A 21,833-nucleotide genomic window follows, 5' to 3' on the forward strand; every position below is an offset into this window, starting at 1 on the left:
GGCTCAGGACCTGGCCAGATGCTGTTCCGGATGTGCTGGGTAGGCACGTCCCCTCCTTGGCCACCATCTGCTCGCCAAGACAGCCTCCCAGCTCAAAGTCCTCCATGGAGATTGTGGCAGTCCTCGAGGATTCCTGGGAGTCACCTGGGGGAGGGAAATGGCAGGGCTGTCAGCACTTGCAGTCCCCATGGTGCAGCGGCTGACAGGGTAGCTAGTTCAACACTGGGGGGGGAGGGGGTGAGAACTGACCTACCACAGAACACCTCAATGCCGTGGCCAGCCACAACCACTGGTCAGATGGGTGGTCCCATGAGGGCCTCAGAACCAGTCAGGGCCCGTGTCAGTACCTCCTCATAGGTCGACCCTTCAGCAATGAACCGGTGAACCTGTTTCTTGGTGGGTCCAAAGGAGTCATTCCAGCACTTCAGGGTGAACAGCTCAGTGTGGGTCGCATGGCCCACAGCTAATACTTGGCTGCCATGTGCCAGAAACTCAAGCATTACGAGGCGCCCCCCCCCTCCGGCTCTCGTGGCAGCGAGCGCCACCACTGTGTTCTTGGCCACCAATCCAAACAGAAGCACCTTCTCTGCCTCAGACCAGTTTGGTTGGCACCGACCATCTGCAAAGGCTGACCTGGCCACCGCCATCCCTCCAGCAGGCAGTGGAATGCGGGGCTGGCAGACAGTGCCTGTTTTCACACAGCCCCAGCCCACATTCCCACAGGATGGGAGCAGGGCAACGGGGTGCTTTCCAAGCCACCATCTCCCGCTCCTGCCTGGACAAGGGTAGGTGGTCCTTGGTCCCCAGAATATTTGGGTGGGCACCCCGGGAAACGTGTGCTCTGACCAGGCCTCCCCCCCACCACAGGAGCAATGTGGGATCATGGGTCGTGGTGTCCCTTCCTTCCGCCGCCAAACCCCCTAAGAGTGCGTCTTATGCATCTCCTTCCCATGCTGTAATTCTGGGTTGTGCAGCGGCAACGTCATAGAGTGCAGGGGTACTGGAAACAGCTGAGCACTTTGAATTTCAAGGACGCTACCTGTCTAGACCACTTCTGCCTGGGCCGTGCCACCATCCAGGACCTGTGTGAGCAGCTCGGTCCAAGTCTCTGCAGCCAGGTGATGGGCCAAGGTGCCATCCCTGTTCTGAAGGTCCTCATCTCCCTGCGGTTCCTGTCAATGGGCTCCTTCCAGGGTATAGTCGCTGAGGTCCTGGAGGTGTCCCAGTCATCAGCAAGCCAATGTCTCTACTCATTCCTGGACACCAAGCTGCAGTGCCTCCAGCTGCATGTGTGGCTCCCAAAAGGCAAGGAGTTGCAGGCTGTCAGAGCTGGCGTCGCCGTTTGCTGGGTTCCCCAATGTCATGGGGGCCGTAGCCTATACCCACGTTGCCCTGGTGACCCTGCGGGATGAACCCATGGTGTACTAAAACAAGCATTACTTCTACAGCATCAATGTGCAGGCATCCTGCGACCACCAGGGTCTATTCACGGATCTTGTGGCAAAGTTCCCGGGGAGTGTGCACGATGCCCAGATCTTCACATCCTCAGGGCTCAACCAGCTCTTGGCTGCCTGGCAAGGGGTAGTTGCTAGGTAAGAGCACGGGGTGCCGCTGGGGGGCTTCTGCACATCTTCCTCAGGTGACCGTGGCTGCCATACCTGCTGACGCCATACCCAGAGGATGCACCCAAGGATCAGGCAGCATACAACCAGACGCACTGGGCCACTTGCAGGGTCACCCAGCATGCCTTTGGACAGCTGAAGATGATATTCCAGTGCCTACACCACACAGGTGGCCGACACTCTATGTAGCTCCTGCCTGTGGCCAAGCTGGTCACTGAATGCATCATGCTGTACAACATCGCCACCCGGCAATGTCTGCCGCTCTCCGAGGACTTTCCCCTGGTGGACCCAGGCTTGGTGTCAGGCAGGGGGAGGACGTGAGGCCATAGGCAGCCTTGCAGCAGGACCTTGGCAGGCACATACACAGGAAGTGGGTTTTGGGGCACATCTGGGCTGGGTGTACATCCCATTTCCCCTCTTGCCTGGTCCAGTGGCCACCGGCTGCCGCCATCCCATGCTGGAACCAGAACCCTCCCGTGCATACATCCACTTGTGGCTTGTCCTACTGCCGGACACTGTGGCCTGCCTCCCTGACCTCCCATCCCATCTTCCTCCCAGGGAGGGCGCTGTCCAGGGCGAGCCAGGGAGCTATGCCAGATGCCTTCCACATACTCCCCCAGACCAGGACCCCGGGAGACTGCGTGTGCCAATGTATGCTGGTGGTTCTTTTCCACCACTATTTTTTCTGCCAGAATTGTTGGGACCCTTAAAAGGGCCCCTCCAAAAATTCATGCACTTGTCAGAAAAGGCATGGCAGAAGATGACAAAATGGCAGGCAGAGCTGAAGCCTGGGAAGTAGGAGATAAACAAAGGAGAGGGGGGGAAAGAGGGGGAGACAGGAACCCCAGTGCAATGCAAGGGGCGCCCTCAGCAGGGTTTCTGCATGTCCTGGCCGCCGGAAACCCAAGCAGGTTACCTCGGCAGACCAGCTGTAAAGTGTGAGTGAGCACAGACCCCACTCTCCAGGCAGACTGCCCCGTGGAAGGCAGCAGCCAATGGGAATGATGCCCGCTGACCGCTCCTTCTGACATGCCTCTGGGGCAGAGTACCTGCACCTTGAAGTCATAAGGTTTTGCTAATTTGTATACCCACAGGCCCTTGTGGCTACCCCTGAGCCACAGGGTGTTGGCCCCTGCTTGACCCCACCGAAGCCACTCTGAGTGCAACCAAGTGGAGTCGATTGATTCCGATCTTCTCCCTTTCCCACCAAGCCCCTTGCATGTATCCTCTGTGAGCTGCCTCGGCACTCACAGAAGGCGGCATGGCGCACCAAATTGCCTCACCGCCTCATTATCCGGGCCCAGTTGCTTGAGTCCAGGGTGCGGCAGAATTGGTTTTTGGGCCTCAGGACCCTACCCTCACATTTTACCCCAACAAGCGGCATCCCATTTTGCAGCCAACTGGCCTCTGGGGGTTGGCCTCCCTCCATGAGGACACCCTCCGCCTTAGGCTCCCCCCCTGAAAGACACACAACAGCCCTATAGGGTTGGCCTCCTGGAAGCTGGGGCAAGAAGAGGTGTGCTGTGCGGCCCAAGACTAACACCCCCACCTGAAGTCAGGATGGAAAGCGGACCCTTGGGGTCCCTTGAGCAACATTCCCTAGGGGAGCCACTTTGGTTCCCCCTCCCTGTTCCCCCCCCCCAAAGGTAACTGAGCTCGCCCTCATTCACATCCCCTAGGGAGCCCACCAAGGGAGGGGTGGGGGGCCAGCGGGGCAGACGGGAATGTGCTGAAGAAGCCAGGCAACAGAGAAGAGGTTGAGCAACATGTGTGGTTTTTATTGTGCTGCAGCCAAGGGGAACATCGCAGCTGGTGACTGCAAAGTACGGTGGGGCAAAGGACTCCACTCCCAGAGGAAGGCGGCAACACCTGTCTGCGGGGGGGGGGGGGAGGCAGACTCAGAAGAAACGGAGGCCTCTCTGTTGGATCACCACTTGGAAAACATCGACAATGATTCCAAGAACCTGGGAAGGTGTGCCAAGTCAGCGGTGGGAAGTGTTGCCAGAAGGGGGGAACCACCACACAGCCCCCCCTCAGCACGGGGGGAAGCAGCCAACACCCCCATCAGAAATGGGCTGCAGCACCCCTGCACGGCTTGCTGTCCATCACCCACAGCTGCACAGGCCAGCATTGCCGTTGAGGACTGTCTTAAAGGGACGGGCACTGACGTGTCTGCCCACGGACAGCGGAGCAGCGGCCCGCCCCCTGGTGCCCTTTCAGGGATGGAGGCGAGCAATGGGGGGATGGAACTACCATGACGTGGGATGACGGGGGATGGAACTACCATGATGTGTGGCAGTGAGTAGCATGGCGCCCCCGGACAGCCTTCGACAATTTTTACACAAAATTTTTGACTTTTCTTTATTAACATAAAGTCCTGCCAATTCTCCAAAATCTTGTATTTTGGCTAACAACAAAGGTGTTACTTGCATAGGATTTTCATTTATAAACATTATATCATCTGCAAATGCTCTATACGTATAGGAAAATCCTTTAATTCTCGTTCCTTCCATTTCTCCATCATCTTGTATTTGCAGCAATAAGATTTCAAGAGTCATTATAAACAACAATGGTGAAAATGAACAACCTTGCCTTGTACCTTTGCTGATTGTCATTTCTTCTGTAAGATCTGCATTTATATATAACCTTGCACGTTGTTCAGTATAAATTGCTTTTATCATTCTTATAAAGTTTCCCAACTTTATCTTCTCCATTACTGCAAACATAAAGTCCCAAATCAAATTATCAAAAGTTTTCTCTGAGTCTGCAAAGAATAATGCAACTTCCTTCTCTGGATGTCTTTCATAGTATTCTACAATATTTACAACAGTTCTAATATTGTCTCTTATTTGCCTTTTAGGGAGAATACCCGCTTGGTCTTCCTTTATAAAGTTTTTTAGATATTGTTTAAGCCGTTCTGCTAAGATTCTTGTGTATATCTTATAATCATTGTTTAATAATGAGATTGGTCTATAATTCTTTACATTAATGACATCTCTATCTTCCTTTGGAATCAACGAAATTACTGCTTCCTTCCATGTATTTGGTATTTCCCATTTATTCTTATCACATTCATTAATTTTTGAAGTTTCGGAATTAATTCTTCTTTAAACGTTTTAAAATTTTTTGCTGTAAATCCATCTGGTCTAGGAGCCTTTCCAATTTTCATTGCATTAATCGCTACTTCAATTTCTGTTTTTTCAATTGGATCATTCAAAACTTTTTCCATATAATCAGTTAAGGGTGCTATTTTAATCTTCTGCAAATACGCTTCCATCTTTTCCTTCTTTACTTTAACATCTTTAAATAGTTTAGCATAATATTTAAAAAATTCTCTCTTTATTCCTTCTTGATCTACCATCTCTCTTCCATCAGCCACAATTTTATTAATAATTTTCCTTTCTCTCTTTTTCTTCAATTGCCAGGCCAAATATTTTCCACGTTTATTCACTCCCTCGAACGATTTCTGCTCTAATTTCTTCAAATTCCATTCCAATTCTTTAACAGATGTCTCATTTGTGCTTGCAATATTGTAATCTCCCTTATAATTTTCTTTTTCCCTGGCCTTTTCCTTAATTCACCTTTTTTCTTAATTTCATTTTGAATGTCCAACATCTGTTTATCTTTTGCTCTCTTGTCTTTATTATTCAATGTTATTAGTAATCCTCTCATTACTGCCTTGTAGGCATCCCATAGCATCTGAAATTCTATATCTTCTCTATCATTTACCTGGAAGTACGCTTTGGTTTCATTTTCTAGAGATGTCACTATTTTCTTTATTTTGTAGTAAATCTTCATTTAATCTCATTCTTGACTTTTTTGACAGTTTTGTAATCCACGTTATTGGGTTATGATCAGCTCTTATTTTAGGTAATATCTCTATTTTCTTTGTTATAAGTCCCAAATCTTTAATACCCCCACAACATGTCAATTCTAGAGAAAGAGCTATGTCCAGCTGAAAAGAAGGTATAGTCCCGTACTTCAGGATTAAACTTTCTCCATATATCTTCCAAACTCTCCTGTTTAACCAATTCAAAAAAAGACTGGCAATTTCCCTTTATCATTTTTTTTCTTCCCAGATCTATCTACCGTGTTCTGAATTGTTCCATTAAAGTCCCCCATCAATAAAATTTGCTCATAGGTCACTTCATCAAGATATGTAATATTTTTAAAGAAAATGTCTTTAGCACCATTTGGAGCATAAAGTCCCAACAACAACTTTTTTTGGCATTCAAAGTAATTTCTACCACTACATACTTTCCATCTTTATCTTTAAATACCAATTTCGGGTCTAATTCTTGTTTAATAAAAAAGACTACTCCTCTCTTCTTCTGTTCAGCCAATGTAAAAAATTCTAGTCCCAATTGTTTATTCCACAGAAATTTATAATCCTTTTGTCTAATATGCACTTCTTGTAAACATACTATATTACAATTTTGTTTTTTTAATCCAATGAAACATTGCCTTTCTTTTTTGTGGTGAATTTAGTCCATTTACATTCCAAGATATCAATTTGTAATCCATTATGGTGCAAATTGTTTATTTTCTTCATAAAATCTACGCAGTTCCTGTGTATTTGTGATTATAATCCTTTTCCCTTGAAGTTCAAAGCTCAAACCTTCAGGTATTATCCATCTATACCTCATTCCATTGTCACGTAATTTTTCTGTCATTTTTTTATATGCCTTTCTATCAGTTAGCACTTGTCTTGGCAGTTCTTTCATAATTCTTACTCTACTGACTCCCACTATCAATGACTTTTCAAAGTTTTTATTCATGATCTTTCCCACCATTTCTTTTGTCATAAATCTTATGACCACATCTCTTGGCAGATTGTTCTTTTTTGCATAGAGTGAATTTACTCTATACATATAGTCACACATATTTCTATTCCCTTCAGGATCTTCCTCCAAAAATTCTGCAATTATTTTTATTATGGATTCTTTCAGGTCTGATTCTTCATCTTCAGGTACACCTCTCAGATGGATCTGAGTTTCCATCAGTTTGAAGTCATGAATTGTCACTTTTTCTTGTAATTTTAACAAGGTGGAGTCATGTGTTTTCACTCTCTCTTCCACTTCTTGTACTTTTTTTGTTATTACCACAGTGTCATTTCTGAGATTCTATTTCTTTTAATTCTTTTTTTGAGTCCTCGATATCCTTTCTTATTTCTTTTTTAGAGGCAGTTATCATTTCTTTCACCCCCTTCATTTTCTTAGCTTCCATTGCATCTAATTGGGCTTGCATTTTCTCTATTGAAGCAGACCTAGCAAGAGTTTGTTTCGGGTCTGACATGTAAAAAAAGATCAAAAATTTTGATCTCACCAAATTAAATTTGAACCATTAGGTTTGATAAAGTGAAGCTTGCCCTTTCCAATACACCCAATTTCGCTCTCCTCTGAGCCTGGGAGGCTCAGATATTAATGTTTAAAGCTTTTATTTCTCCCAAAATGGCGGTCACAACTTTTGCTTCGCTTTAAAAAAAATTTCTTTTTTCCCTTTTACCAGTTCAAGTCTTCTTATCTACTATCCAATAGTAGTAATTTTTTTAATTACCAAATCTGTTAACTCCACAAATTTTTAATGTCCCAGTCACTTTAAAAACGATGTTAAAACTTAGTCCTCCCAACAACAATGGCCACCGATGTTTCTCTCTGGTATTATAATCCTAGAGTAGGCTGTTTACTTCGTTGACTTTTTTCTTCTTCCTCCAATACTTCCTGCTTTTTTTGCCTTCAAATCTCGTTTCACTGGTAGAGAAATCTCATGATATCTGACGTATTTCCTGTGTTGCAGATCTGTAACAATGAGGCTGCAGATCTGTAACAATGGGGCTGAACGCTGCAGATCTGTAACAATGGGGCTGCCTCCTCAACCACAGATAGACTGAACAATAAATTCCTTTCTTTTAATACTGTCTTTTAAGTTTACAAAGTTCAAATTTAGCCCCTTATCTTCTTCTCCTTTCAGGCTTTCAGTATTTCCAACTCCCACCTTTCACTTTTGTTTTGTTTAACTTTAATTAGTCCCAGAATGAAGAGATAGGAATCAGTACCTTTTTTCCGTAGTTTAACCAAATCAACACCAGTCCTTTGTAGATTAGATGTTTAAAATTGTAAAAGAAGGTTTGGATCCTGTTGAGCTTATGCCAAATTGATGACTATGGAAACTTCTGCAGACGCTGAATATGCAACTTCTCTTTGGAGATCCCTCAAAGCCTCAAAGGAGCCCCCCCCAACCGGGACTCCCTTTCAGCCAAGGTAAATCTCCTCAAAGTATCTGTGCATATCTTGGACAATTCTCTAGCTGAGAAATGTAGGCAGAAGGCATTAATTTGCCTTTTACTACCCTGAACAGAAGTGCCAGCCTGCCCCCATTAGGGAAAGCAACTCAGCTCACCATTTTCCAACCCTGGAAGTCCATCCCTGAGAGTCTTCTCTGAGTGCCTGTCTCTTCTTCTCCAGGTCAGTCACCTTGGCCTCAAGGGTACGAACTCGTTCCCTGAGGACCAGGAGCTCCTTGCATCGAGTACACACTCAAGACTTCTGTCCTGTGGGCAGATAGTCATACATGTGACACTCAGTGCAAAACACTGGAAAGCCCCAACCCCCCTGCTGGCATTCTACCATCATGATAGCTTTTTAAAAAAATATACAGTCCCCTTTTAAATCCTGTTTTTTTATGTGGCTCTCCTTCCGAAGGGTCTACTTACCTTATTGGGAACACAAGGAAAATAGGGATCTGGGTTCCTGGTCCCTACACAGCCCCCAGGTTAAGAGCCACATGCCAAGATCCCTTTAGCTCACACCCTTCAGCTCACGGCAAAGGCTCATGCCTCTGGCAAAAGGTGCAGCTTAATAATGCAAAGAGGGTGGGGCCTCAGCCTGCCCCAGGAACACAGCCACTCCTAATCAATTAGCAGCAATCACCTTCAGCCCACTCAAACCAAACAGCAGTTCCCTAGCAATCACACAGTCACCCAAACTCAGAAATTCTCAGCAACTTCCCCAGCTGTTTAGAAAGCCAAACCTCACCCTTATAGCACTTCTTATCCACTCTCTCTGAGCTCTCTGAAATGTGCTCAGCCTCTGGCAAAAGATGCAGCTTAATAATGCAAAGATACAAAATAATAATAATCCAAAATAATACAAAACCTCAAATAAGTTTTTATCTGGAAAGCTCTGATTTAATGCTAAGAATTTGAAACCTCAGATAGAGTGGTCAGATTCTGTGCAGCTGCCAGAGTCTAGCAAGGCACAGTGCTGTTTCCTTGATACATATTTTCCAGATATATTTCAATGGAAAATTACATATGTATTTTTATAACCACTCTGTTAATGTATGTTTTATTCTGCTGGTCTATGACCATAATAAATTATTGACTGAATGCTAAGAGGAGGTCTACACTTTGCAAATCCTGTTTGCCATGACTTATTTGGGCATCTTCTATACTTTATTTTTTTCCTGAAGTAATACCCAGGTAACATTGAACACAACTTCTGAATAAGTATGCGAGCTGCTTTTAAACACCATTAACATTCAGTAATATTGATAAAGTCATTTCACATGATAACATGAAGCTCTTATATAGAATCAGACCACTGTTCTATCAAGGTCAGTATTGCTTACTCTGGTAATACTGGTAACAGGTCTCATGAGTCTCAGTCAGAGGTCTTTCACATCATCTGCTACCAAACTTTGTAAATGGGCAGGCCAGGGATTAACCCCGGGACTATCTGTGTGCAACCCAGATGCTCTAATACAGAGCCACAGTGCCATCTCAAAACAGTTGTGATTGTGCTACTGGAGAAAATAGGAGGCCAACCTTTGAAAGATGTACAATACCTACCAATATATTTGCAGCAATGACTTCTGGATCATCACAAACAGATTCCACAAAAAATACCTGGAAAAAAATCAAAGAAAAATACCTAGTAAAACAGAACCTTTGAGGCAGCATAAATGGTGCTTACATTCATCATCTCTGTATCTCAAATAAACCAGTTGGGCTTTGTATTTGCAGATTCAGCTAGACCTTTAAAATCTTCCTACCTGAATAATAATAAACCTTCCTAACTAAATATAAACCAGCACAGCATACCTAAGGTACTTGTTCTATGGAAGCGTCTTATGCAGAACATTCACTGCTTTATTGTTTAACTTAGGTTGGTGAACTCTGCACACATTTTTCAAGAGCAGATATCTGTGTAGTGCCTGAAGTCAGAATGCCCACTCAAGAATTAACCTTACTCTGTTGGAACAGCTGATGGCAAATCCTGCCAGACTCATAGTCTAAACACTGACAGGATGCAATGAGGATGTTCACTGACTTTTGCTTATAATAAGGATGGCCTACAATGTGACAAGCAGAGAGCCTGAAAAAGATGCCATGGAAAATGCTTTGTTTTAGCCATCCTTGTTCCTTGCCTGCTATCCTTTTAAATAAAACTTAGACAAAGGATGCAGTACTCTGAGTCCACTTTTATTTTCTGTATAAGAATTATTTTGCTTTTAAATTCTCTCCATTACTAGGTGGATAAAGACTAGCCTGTTTAGGTAACTGGGCAACTAGGTTCATGCCACAAGCCTGAATCCACATTTGAAAGGAAGTAGTCACCTTGAAGGAATTTTCTTTTGCAAAAGTTAATATCATATCTCGCCTCTCTCGTGTTGTGTTGGTTGCATCAAAGACCTAAATAAAAAGAAGAAAACAGAATTGTATAGTACCAAATAGTATACATTGAAATTTCCAGAGTTAACTCTAGGTTTCTGATATTCCTTTGTTTGCCATAATTTCTATGTTAAATCTAAACAACTAATTCTCAGGTTTTAAAAGAAAGGCACTTTAAGTTGGGGGTGTCAAACATGCGGTCCAAGAGCCACTGCTAGCCCCATTCCATGGTAGAGAATCCTCAGGGACCTGTGGGGTGGAACCTCACTTTCCTTTTATCCTCCTCCCCACACTTTTCCTTTCCCTCTTCCTGACAACCCCATATCCTCTCACCTTACCCCATCTCATTTTTGTTTTCTCAGCCATTCACCAGCCTTCTTGTTATCTGCCTCCCATATGTAGCTATATTTATTTTTTTATTTACTTCCTCTATGCCCCACTTTTCACCATAGTGGGGACCACAACAGCTTACATTATTCTCTTTTATCCTGTGAGGAAGGTTAGCTAAAAGAATGTAACTGGCTCTAAATCACCCAGTGAGCTTCTACATGGGGATTCAAACCTGGGTCTACTAGACCTTACTCTGATGTTGCTAAACCAAACTGGCTTTCATAGGGTGGCTGCTGTAGAACAGTAGAAGGCAGCCTGGGCAGTTGAGTTATGCAAGTCAGGTGGTACCAAGTCACCCAGGCTAGGCTTCCAGCTACAGAGATTAGAATGAGAATGATCCTTCTCTCTTGCTTGAAAGGCTTTGCAATTGCAGGCTCAGATGTTCTTTTAAAACTTCCTCCAGATAATTAGCAATTCATACTACAGGGAAACGAGCATTGGAAATGGACGAGTGGCAGCAAGGAATCCTCCACAATTCCACATCCAATTCTGCTTTTGCTGCCTCCCCTCTCACTCTCAGCCAGTCAGTCTTTCTCAAGCTGGTGGTGGAGGAGAAGCAATTAGAAACCTCCCCACTTGAGAAAGTTTTCTTTCTGTGTGGCCCTGATCTGCAGATTTCGATATCCACAGATGAAGAGCACCAGGGCTTTTTTTGTAGAAAAAGCCCAGCAGGAACTCATTTGCATATTAGGCCATACCCCTGACATCACCAATTTTCCATGCAGGATTTTTTTAGGAAAAAGCCCAGCAGAAACTCATTTCCATGTTAGGCCACACCCCCTAGTGCCAAGCCTGCCGGAACTGCGTTTCTGTGCATTCCTGCTCAAAAAAAGCCCTGAAGAGCACACTTGGGAACAGTCCATAGATAACTCTGTTTAGGACTGCACTGTTAAAGATTTGTACTGGTTAATATTAGAAAGCAGTAGGTATGTTGAAAGCAATAAAAATGATCAAATTGTATATATTGTTATGAGAAAACAGTTAATGAAGCTGTTTTTCCCCCATTAAGTTTCCTGTCTTCCCTACACAAATTATAAGGAAAGATACTTGTGGAGAGGGAAAAAACCTCCACATTCACTCATATCCACATTAATGCACTTAGTACTTTTGCCTTAAAGTTGAATGAAAGAGTGCACTTACAGCTATCTGGCCACAGTCCTCTGTAAAATAAGCTTTCACATCTTCAAGGGCCACCAAAGCACATTGTCTGCAAGAGAAAAATTTGTTGAAGAGTCATAAAAATAATGATAAGCCAAACGATCTAAACCAGTCAATCAGTGGGATGTTTCAAAACTATATTCCTGTCTATCCAAATCTCTCTCTTTAGTGTAACAGCAAAAGTAATTATCAGTAGGTTTGATACTTGTGTTAATTACAAAAACAAATGAGTTAGCTGCTACTGTAAAACAGGAAAATACTACTTTATAAAAAGAGTTCTAACTTATTGCATGATGTTTCTATATGCTGCAATGATTCCACAGGAAAACTCTTCAGTTTTTATCCTGGAGCATCAGGTTTATCCTGTAGTTACACAATTTAAGAAAAAAATAATGCAAAGGAAAAAAACCTATTAAGAAATTTTTTTTACAGGTAACATGAGGCATTATCAAGAAATTTAAAAGACAGGACAACTCCTGCTGGCAGAACTATGATTGTTAGAGGTTGTTGCATACTGGAAAGACAAGGCTCTGACTTCAGTAAATGTTTGAACCCGACTGTAGGATTACTTCCTACTAAATAAAATCTCTACTTATAGTGTGCTGATGCTCTGACAGAACATACTCAAGAAAAATTTACTGTGTTTTGGTTCCAAATAGTGGAATATCTTACCAAACATGTTCTCCAAAAAAATCATTTTTATCATGATTTGCTATATTTCGAATATGTTCTGGGCTTCTTTCTTTCCTCTGGTCTGAATACAAAAAAGTGTGAGCTCTCAATAAATGAGTTTGATTAACTGGAGCTCATCTCTTGACACAACCTTGGGACAGCTCTTTGTACATTCCTACAGCGGAATCTGTCAATAGAATGCATTGGCACTGGATGATCTTCAGTATAATTGTATGACTGCTCCTTGGAAACATATATTATGATTCGCTTTTGCTTTTTCCTTGCGTTTTTAAGTTGTTAATTATGTTCTCACTACGGCTCCATTCTGTGATGTGATGCATTACAGTGTTCTTTGCTGTAAACTAAAACATGTTATTAAAATAATGTTTAAAAAAAATGAAGAAATTTTAAAAGTAACCTGCCACATATGTAGTGACATTTTTGGCTTTGTGGAATATTTGACCAGATTCAAATAATCAGAGATCAGTTGACACTCTTTGACCAATTAATTGGCCTAAAGGAAGAATACTAAAGCAAAATGCATTAGACCTCTGGCATGAACTATAACTGTGAGGAAACAGTTTTTTAAAAATTAGGAGAATATGAAAACATTGTCCTTGAAGATAATATTTGTCAAATTATGCAGCATTAGTTTAAGATTTCTCTTATTTTTAGAAGTCCTTGTATATGGATATTCAAGTCTGGTCAGTGTTGGCTTGTAGAATCTTAGAAGCCTTGTGGACATACAGTGTCTTTTAAACAACAAAAACCAACTTTAGTATCCCTAAATAAAGATGACTGGATAGACAAATCCTAACTAACAATTCAGTATTTGTAACAATGTATTCACTAACAAAACAATACACTAAAATAATAGGTTCCTCTGGAAATCTGAATCCTCACTCATGCCAATACACAAAATGGAGTAAATCACTCTTAATGTGCCCTCACTTCACACTGGTGGTTCTGACACTGCTAAATTTTTCAGTCTGATTTCAGTTAATTAGCTGCTTACACTCCTACTCAACTTCTCCAAATGGCCATCTTCTGATGCAGTCTGACATCTTCCTTGCCTTGCACTCCCAGCTACTGGGAAGGGCAGTCAAAAATTCAATCAATCAATCAAATTATTAGCCTCTCAGCTCACAAAGTGGCAGTTTCCAGCTCTGCAGTCCACCATTCAAGCTGTACTGCTGTGCCTGGTTTTTGCTTAGTCCATCCACAGCTTCTTTAATGGGCTTGCTTTCACCTGTGGCATCTGTCTCCACCAACTACACAAGAGGCCATTTTCCAACTGCCACTCTCCTTCACTTCACTCACTTTCCAGCATTCTTTCAACTCCCTAGCAACTTGAATCTCTCAGCAGTCTGCCTCAGCCTATTTCGTAACATTTCTTATATGCAGTGCTTTTTTTTGAGCAGGAACACAGTTCTGGCAGGCTTGGCGTCAGGGGTGTGGCCTAATATGCAAATAAGTTCCTGCTGGGCTTTTTCTACAAAAAAGCCCTTCTTATATGAAGTTTACTACAGTCTCTATTTGCACTTTCTGGTCATTTCTGATGCTGCTTCCTTTTCATTTAATTGTTTCTCCCTCAATGCATTTTGATAATGACCCCCTTTGTCTATTTGTCTAAGACCCCCTTTGTCTATTTTCAAAGGCATAGAAATTAAGTTGCATCTTGTTTTGCGTTGATTCTAGTGCATTCTGAAAACTAGCAACACAGGTATCAGACTACTTAGCAATGACTGCATTTTGTGGTACATTGACATTTACTCACTTTCGAATCCTCATGGCTTCTTGATTATCATGTCTGAAGAAATCATAGGACTGGTATGATTTAACTGCTTCACGACGATAAACTCCTAAATTAAACACTTCAAAATGCAAATAAGAAAAATTAATCTGGCAACATCCCATAAGCAAACTTAAACCAAAAAAGAACTAAGAGGAGATTTTTCACACCTGCTTTGTTTCATTTAGATGATGACAATTAATTTACACATCAATAATGTCATGGGAAATTTTGGTTGTTCACCAACACTGAAATCTCATTTCACTAAGACATACAGCAACCCTTGGAGCTGTAACATAAATTTTGCCAGTATATTTTTTATGACTATAATATATAACTATTGCTATATAACTATTGACTCCTTTATATCTGTCACAAAATCTCAAGCTAATCCTTGCTTATTAATTTACTAGACATGCCAATTTTGTTGACTTGAATTTAGAATTAGAATCCTGGGTTCAAACCTCAAATTCATTCTGTGTCCTTGGATATGCTACCTCTCTCAGCTTCAGATGTATTCATGACCTACCCAAAAGTGAATGACCCAGGAACAGGTAAGCATTGTAAGTCTTCTTTGTGTCAGTGGATGCAAGTTAAGAACATACTTAAACTGTCTTTGGAATTCATTTGTGCTTAAACACACTTTACCAGGACTGCATCCACACATTGCGGCTCGGTCTAGAAATCAAGGTTGCATTTATAACCAATACAGCTCTATTACAATCAGTAGGACTCACAATAGTTCATGAGATACTGAAGTAGGTAAAACAAACAAAATAGTGCAGTTCAGGGAGAGGAAAGTACATATTCAGTTCATCTGTCATCCTCTTTTCGAAGCTTCTTTAAGGAGAGGATACTAAGGCAAATAAAATGATGGGGTTCAGCTCATTTATAAAGCATTTTAGCACCAATAGTATCATCACACAAAATTCCTCTAAATACTATGACTTTTATAAGCTTAAAAATGAGGTACGTTATTGGTTGTTATTGTTAGTTTCCAAAGGGAAATGAGGTATAATGATAAACTATGCACTCTTGAAAAATATAGCAGCCCACTGATTCTAACAACATAAATGCTTTGGGATTCACATTGTCTGAGACTTGCTTCAATTTGACACAAAGCAGAAAGATGAAATTTTGTTTCCTAAATTTCACTTTAAAAACTTTTTCCTTGGCTGATACTGATGCTGATAACAGTAAGGAATGCTATGACACTATGCTTCATGATTCCAAATTACACTTTGGAAGAAAGTCAAAAGAATAGCTTCTAGTCAGCAGTGGATTAACCTGAGCTTCTGTACAGAAAGTTCCTTCACCACTCACAAATATGTACCCTCTCCCATCCCCCAACCACACACAATCATTGTTACTGTCCCAACCAACAGATTTTAAAAAGCCATGCCAAAACCTTTTGTGGGCACTCCAATCCAGTTGAGGTAGCGAGTTAATTTCTTAGAAACATAGGTTTTGCCTCTTGCAGGAAGGCCAATCATTACAATTAGAGTAGGAGAGTTGGTCATATAAGAAGCCCATGCTGTGTAAGAAAAGCAAAGACAAAATTAGTAGTTTCTGTAACTAGGCAGAAAAAGAATAAAATGTGGGCCAAAATTCTCTCTGTCTTCCACTATCTTCGTTGTGAGATATCTGCTTATAAGGACATGGTGTGCATTTCCCATAATCAGTGACCTGTTCATTAATAGAATAGGCCAAAGGTCTCCAGCCCCCTGGCTGTGGACCAGTACCAGCCCATGGCCTGTTAGCAACTGGGCCATGAGTTGTATAATTATTTAACCATGAATGCCAACATTTACTGTGACATACTGAAGCAGAGCATGATCCCCTCCCTTCGAAGACTGGGCCGCAGGGCAGTATTCCAACATGATAATGATCACAAACACACCTCCAAAACGGCCACTGCCTTGCTAAAGAAGCTGAGGGTAAAGGTGATGGACTGATCAAGCATGTCTCCAGACCTAAACCCTATTGAGCATCTGTGGGGCATCCTGAAACAGAAGGTGGAGGTGCACAAGGTCTCTAACATCCACCAGCCACGTGACGTCGTCATGGGGGAATGGAAGAGGACTCCAGTGGCAACCTGTGAAGCTCTGGTGAACTCTATGCCCAAGAGGGTTAAGGCAAATTATGGTGGCCACACAAAATATTGACACTTTGGGCCCCATTTGGACATTATCACTTAGGGGTGTACTCACTTTTGTTGTCAGCAGTTTAGACATTAATGACTGTGTGTTGCATAATTCTGAGGGGACAGCACATTTGCACTGTTATACAAGCTGTAGACTTGCTACTTTACATTGTAGCCAAGTGTCATTTCTTCAGTGTTGTCACATGAAAAGATATACTTAAATATTTACAAAATGTGAGGGGGTGTACTCACTTCTGTGACATACTGTATCTTTGTCAGTCAGTAGGTTTCTGGTATAAAGTGGTGTCAATGTTTATTGTTTATTTTTTGTTTATTTTTACAGTGGTGACCAGAAAATGTATTTCTTGCATGGACTTGCATGGTTCATTGTCAGGTGGTGGTAGGATGAAAGTCACTGAAAGTCTGGTGGAATGCGTCCAGGGCTTCTTTACCATGTGTCCAGACCATAAAATGTCATCAATGTAACGAACGTAAAAGGTAGGTATGAGTGGATGGGAGTCTAGGAAGTGCTGTTCCAAGTCAGCCATAAAGATGCTAGCATATTGTGGGGCCATGCGGGTGCCCATGGCTGTACCATTGATCTGTAGGAAAAGTTCACTGCCAAATCTGAGGTAGTTATGGGTGAGAACAAAATGGCACAGTTTGGTGGCAAAGTCAGCTATATTTTTATCAGAGATTATATTACTTACAGCTTGTAATCCATCTCGGTGTGGGATGCTAGTATACAAAGATTCCACATCCATGGTGGCTAAGATAGTGTTCTCTGGAAGGTTGTTCAAAGATTGTATTTTCCTCAGAAAATCTGTAGTGTCATGAACATAACTAGGGGAACTGGTGGCATAGAGTCTTAGAATAGAGTCCATATATCCAGATACCCCCTCAGTGATAATGCCTATCCCCGACACAATGGGACGTCCCAGGTTGCCTGGTTTATGTATTTTGGGTAGAAGATAAAAAGTACCTGGTCGAGGTTCCTGTGATGTGTCTGACAGGATCTGTTCCTGAATGCTCAGTGGTAATTCTTTTGTAATCTTGTTCAGTTGTTTTTTGTATTGCTGTGTGTATTCATTACATATGCTAAACCCACTCTCAGTGAGTACAGTTATACATCCACAGTATTCCAATGTATTTATCTTTTATAATAGTGTATCAGAATAATGTTTTATACTGACATACTCAAATAAGGGATATTGGCTATTTATCTCATTACATATACTTAACCCATTTTCATTTTATGTATTCTTGTATGTTTTCTAATGGCAGACTAGAATGATGTTTATAATGTATAGTGTATAATGTATAGATTATTGTTGATATTAGGTGGACTACAACTAGGAAATACACGTCCTTTTGTGATTTACCTAGATTTACAGAAACACCAATTGGCAGAGGACTTTATTACCTTTTATGGCTATCCATACCAAATGGCTAAGCCACACTGGTTTACCATGTGATCAGTCTGTATACTTAATCAACAAACTGCTTGTACTTCAGCCCACAATACTTGATCCCCTCATCTGATGAAGTGTGCTTAGAGAACACACGAAAGCTTACATTCTGAATAAAACTTGGTTGGTCTTAAAGGTGCAACTTGACTCCTTGTATATGTGGCCTTCCCCCCTTGGCCCTTTCCTTCCCAGTTTCTTGGACTATCTAAAATGGCAGCTGAAATCTCATAAGATTATGTTGTGAAATCTTGGCTGCCATTTTGGGGTTACTATGCACCCTTATAAAACATCTCCAACCCCCCTCAAATATTTATTTACTATTTCCCATGTGTGTGCCCAATTTGTAGATATCTAAATCTGCAGAACAAAGCTACACTTATAGGAGCATAGAGCAAGGTAGCTGTGAATTTATTGCATTGTTCAGAGGGTTGGACTAGATGATCCTTGAGGTATCTTCCAGCCCTATGTTTCTAAAACAGATTTCTCTACAACCTTGGGGGACCCCCTAGGTTTGTAAAAAAAATCTGAAAATGTTAAAAAATACATTGGGGAGTTTATATCCCACCCAAACAAAAGCATTGTCTGCACATCTGCAGACAATGCATTTACCCCCTCCTCATCCAAGCATCATTGTTGGCAACAACAGTGTGTGTGGAGGGGGGGGGGGAGGATGGAAGGAACATCAGCAGGCATGGTGGTGGAGTCTGGGAGGTGTGCCAAGCCTAGTACAGGTTGCAGAGATGGTGAGTAGGTTGTCAGAACCTCAGAAAAGGGCAGGGGAGAGAAGCTGCAGCAGAATGGCACCAGAGGCTGGAAGCTGAACTGGGTCCGGGGGGGGGGGGCTGGGGTTGTGACAGCCCCAACAAAGATGATTTGAGGGAGAGAAGTTGCAGTGGGCCCAGTGGCAGAGGACAGGAGCTGCAGTGGCATTAGTGAGGGTAGAAAGCTAAGAGGAGGAATTAGGAGTAGGGGCTATTACCACCACTTGAGCTAGGTGGGTGATGGTTCTATGCAGAATGGGAGAGAAAGTACTGGAGGGAAGTTCCATGAGATATATCCCTTATTGTAACCTTAAAGAATCAATAGCTATACCCTGGGATCATTATTACCCCTGTGTTTCAGAGAATGATCTGAACATACACTGGACTGTCTAGCTTTCACATTTATGTACATACCGAAGAGAAGCTTTGCTCACCATGAAACATTTGCTTATTAAATAACTGCAAATACTTACAGCACTTTTTTTCTGAGACTCGAAGACTTGATGACTTGTTTTCCTGACTGCAACTGTTACCCTTTACCTGTTCTGGGATTTGACCTGCATCCCCTGACATTGCTGCAAGGCACACACACACCTCCTCCACTCAGGATCTCCAGGCCTCTTCTAGAAAAATGTGGAACAACAAGGAGCATTCTGAAATGCTAAGACAGAAAGAAATACTAGCCAAAGCAATCCGTCTGTGATGTTCCTTCCAGCAGAAACTGGTGTGTGTGTGTGTGTGTGTGTGTGCGTGTGTGGGAGGGGGGGGGGTTTGAGAAATGGAAGTGACACAGAAGTTGCTAGTCAAGGTCATGAGAGAAACTGGTAATATTATTTGCAAAAGATGAACAAACGGCAGGAAGAAGGGAAAGTGGTAACCTCTCTCCACCAGGAAAGGGATAGGAGACACTGCATTTATCAGTAGTATTCTTCTCTACTATTTACACACCATCTTAATTGCTAAGGAGCTTCTAGGGGGGACGCCGGTGGCCAACCCCGAATGGCTCACACATACCAGTGATCCGAGCGGAAAAAGAAGACATTTTCGTTAGGAGTCATTTTACGGTCCAGCATCCGAGCGCCCCAGATCACAAAACGACCCTTCTCTTTCCTTTTTCAACACACTCACCTCCAAAGTTCAGGCAGCCCGCGACCCGGGCAGCAAACAACTTGCTTTGGACCGGGGCCGATCCAGCAGCTCCCAGATGTAAATATCTCTCGCGCAGGAGCCCCTCCAGCCCGCAGGAGCGGCAGCGCTGCAGTGCAGCCAGACCCCTAGAGCAGGTATCCAGGTAACACCTCCCGGTGCTGAGTGGGAAGAGAAGGATTGTTCTCGCAAGATGTCGCTATGTAGAGGCGGTGCAAAGGGCAAATGGGGCAGCGGATGCACACAGGCAACGCGAACTTAAGTGACGCGCAGAGACGCAGAAAGGAGGAACTGCAGGTATCGGAAGCGGAGCTGAAAAGCAGGAACATCAAAAGCCCTTTTGCCACTGACTTTCCCAAGGACGCAATCGGCAGGAGACAGGACCCCACATCCACCAGGAGGCGGGGGGGGGGGCGGCGTTATCACGCACGCCCTTCAAATATATCATACATGCAAGCCTCTTCCTGGGTATGTATTAGCACCCGACGCGTGGGAATATTTGTGGAGTCCAGGCAATACAGTGTGGATTGGAAAATAGCAGAAATACAAACGCGGGCCAAAATTTGTTTACAGGGCTGGTGGAGAAGAAAAATGCAATGCATTTGTGTCGCAATTACCCCAACATCCAACTGATTACCGGTCTAACATGCAAGTCAGCTGTAACACGCCCCACCCATCTGCAGCTCCAATTACAAAATAGTGACGAAAGAGAAAAGGGGGGGAGACGTCACAGCGCGCCAACTCAACTGTTCATTTCCCGCGCAAGCGTAAGGAGCGGAAGGGAGGCGGGATAAAGATAACAGTTCTTCTTGTGCGGCTTCTAGGTTGCTTGAGGTTTTCGTTGTGAGGTGGGTAACAACGCAACGCGTTTGAATGTAAGTGAACAGGGCGCCATTCGCATGTTTGCAACTGGGCTTTCTCTTTTATTTTTTGGGAGAGGAAGAGGGGATGAGAGCTTTGAATAGGCGAGTTAACCTAGATGTCACCAAATGCGTTTAAAATTGGAGTCTATGCCGGCACCTATATCCATCCCTACGGGGCCCCATCAGTGAAAGTTTTTGTCTCCTTCAAAACAAAAATCAGCATTTGTAAAGTAAAAAGTGGTATAATTTAACATGTTTAATCAGATTACTGTTTTTATTCTTGGATGATGTTAGCTGTCTGTGTTGTCGTGCTTCCTCTTCAGGGCTGTGATGATTTTGTATTGCAAAATATTGGCAGTCAATGTGATTCATCTTGTGTACCTGCTTACGTATAGTTACATTTTAATTTCAGTCTATAATTAATAGGTCCCGACCGTCCCCTAGAACGTCGGCGCCCTCCACCGACATGATTTAGAGCTCGCTGTCTCGTTCGGGTGTGTGCAATGGGCTCTCTTCTGCTGGAAATTCATAGCCCCCCCCCCTCCCAAGTTCTTGGCCGCCAAATTCCTACAGAGTCCATCGTTCAAATTCATAATTACGGGATGCAAAAAGAAAGAATGCGAAATGTTGTGGTCTCTGTGGCAGGAGCTATATTTTAGAAATGCTCACATAGACTCTTCCGCTTGACAAGATAATGTTCTTGAACCAGTAGCCACTGCTTGACCTATTGTTTTGGATTTTTTGTGTGCTGCCTTTTAAAGAGAGTGTGGTATACTTGTGGAGATATTCTGAAATCTTTACGCTTCTGTAAATCCACTGGTCAGTGAGGTTTACAAGGATGTAACAATGTCTATGAACATACGGTAAGTATTGGAATTCAAAACGGCCGAGAAGACGATAGTTTCAGAGTCTTGTTTTAATCTGAGCTTCCATTCGATCCCAAGAAATCATAAAATGGGCTTTTCTTTCCAACCTGCAGGGTGAAATAATGGCATGACCCGTAGGACTATCGTAAACCATCCTGAGCCATTTCTTCCTCCCGTAAATAAATTCTGTATTTATATTGGAAGGGGAGTTTGTTAACGTTGAAGGTTAGCTTTTCAAACAAAATGTTATGAAGTAGGACACGAACTTCTGCCGTCTTTG

General features: G+C 42.9%; 1 protein-coding gene across 2 annotated transcripts in view; it reads right to left on the reverse strand.

Moving 5' to 3' along the window:
* The window catches only part of PFKFB2 (6-phosphofructo-2-kinase/fructose-2,6-biphosphatase 2), a 58,396-nt gene extending 38,175 nt beyond the window's left edge, over positions 1 to 20,221 (reverse strand). Inside the window, exons 1-7 of one of the 2 annotated variants that reach the window (XM_060231276.1) lie at positions 19,807 to 20,214; positions 19,152 to 19,301; positions 15,714 to 15,839; positions 14,291 to 14,387; positions 11,824 to 11,890; positions 10,240 to 10,314; positions 9,472 to 9,528 (exon numbers count right to left, since the gene is read on the reverse strand). In XM_060231276.1, the coding sequence (XP_060087259.1) occupies positions 9,472 to 9,528; positions 10,240 to 10,314; positions 11,824 to 11,890; positions 14,291 to 14,387; positions 15,714 to 15,839; positions 19,152 to 19,251 (522 nt within the window). In that variant the 5' untranslated portion in view covers positions 19,252 to 19,301; positions 19,807 to 20,214. Of the gene's footprint in view, positions 1 to 9,471; positions 9,529 to 10,239; positions 10,315 to 11,823; positions 11,891 to 14,290; positions 14,388 to 15,713; positions 15,840 to 19,151; positions 19,302 to 19,806 lie in introns of both variants that reach the window. The other variant, XM_060231275.1, reaches the window with a different exon arrangement.
* Between the last annotated feature and the right edge of the window lie 1,612 nt (positions 20,222 to 21,833).

Source organism: Heteronotia binoei, chromosome 2 (genome assembly GCF_032191835.1).
Source record: "Heteronotia binoei isolate CCM8104 ecotype False Entrance Well chromosome 2, APGP_CSIRO_Hbin_v1, whole genome shotgun sequence".
NCBI lineage: Eukaryota > Metazoa > Chordata > Lepidosauria > Squamata > Gekkonidae > Heteronotia > Heteronotia binoei.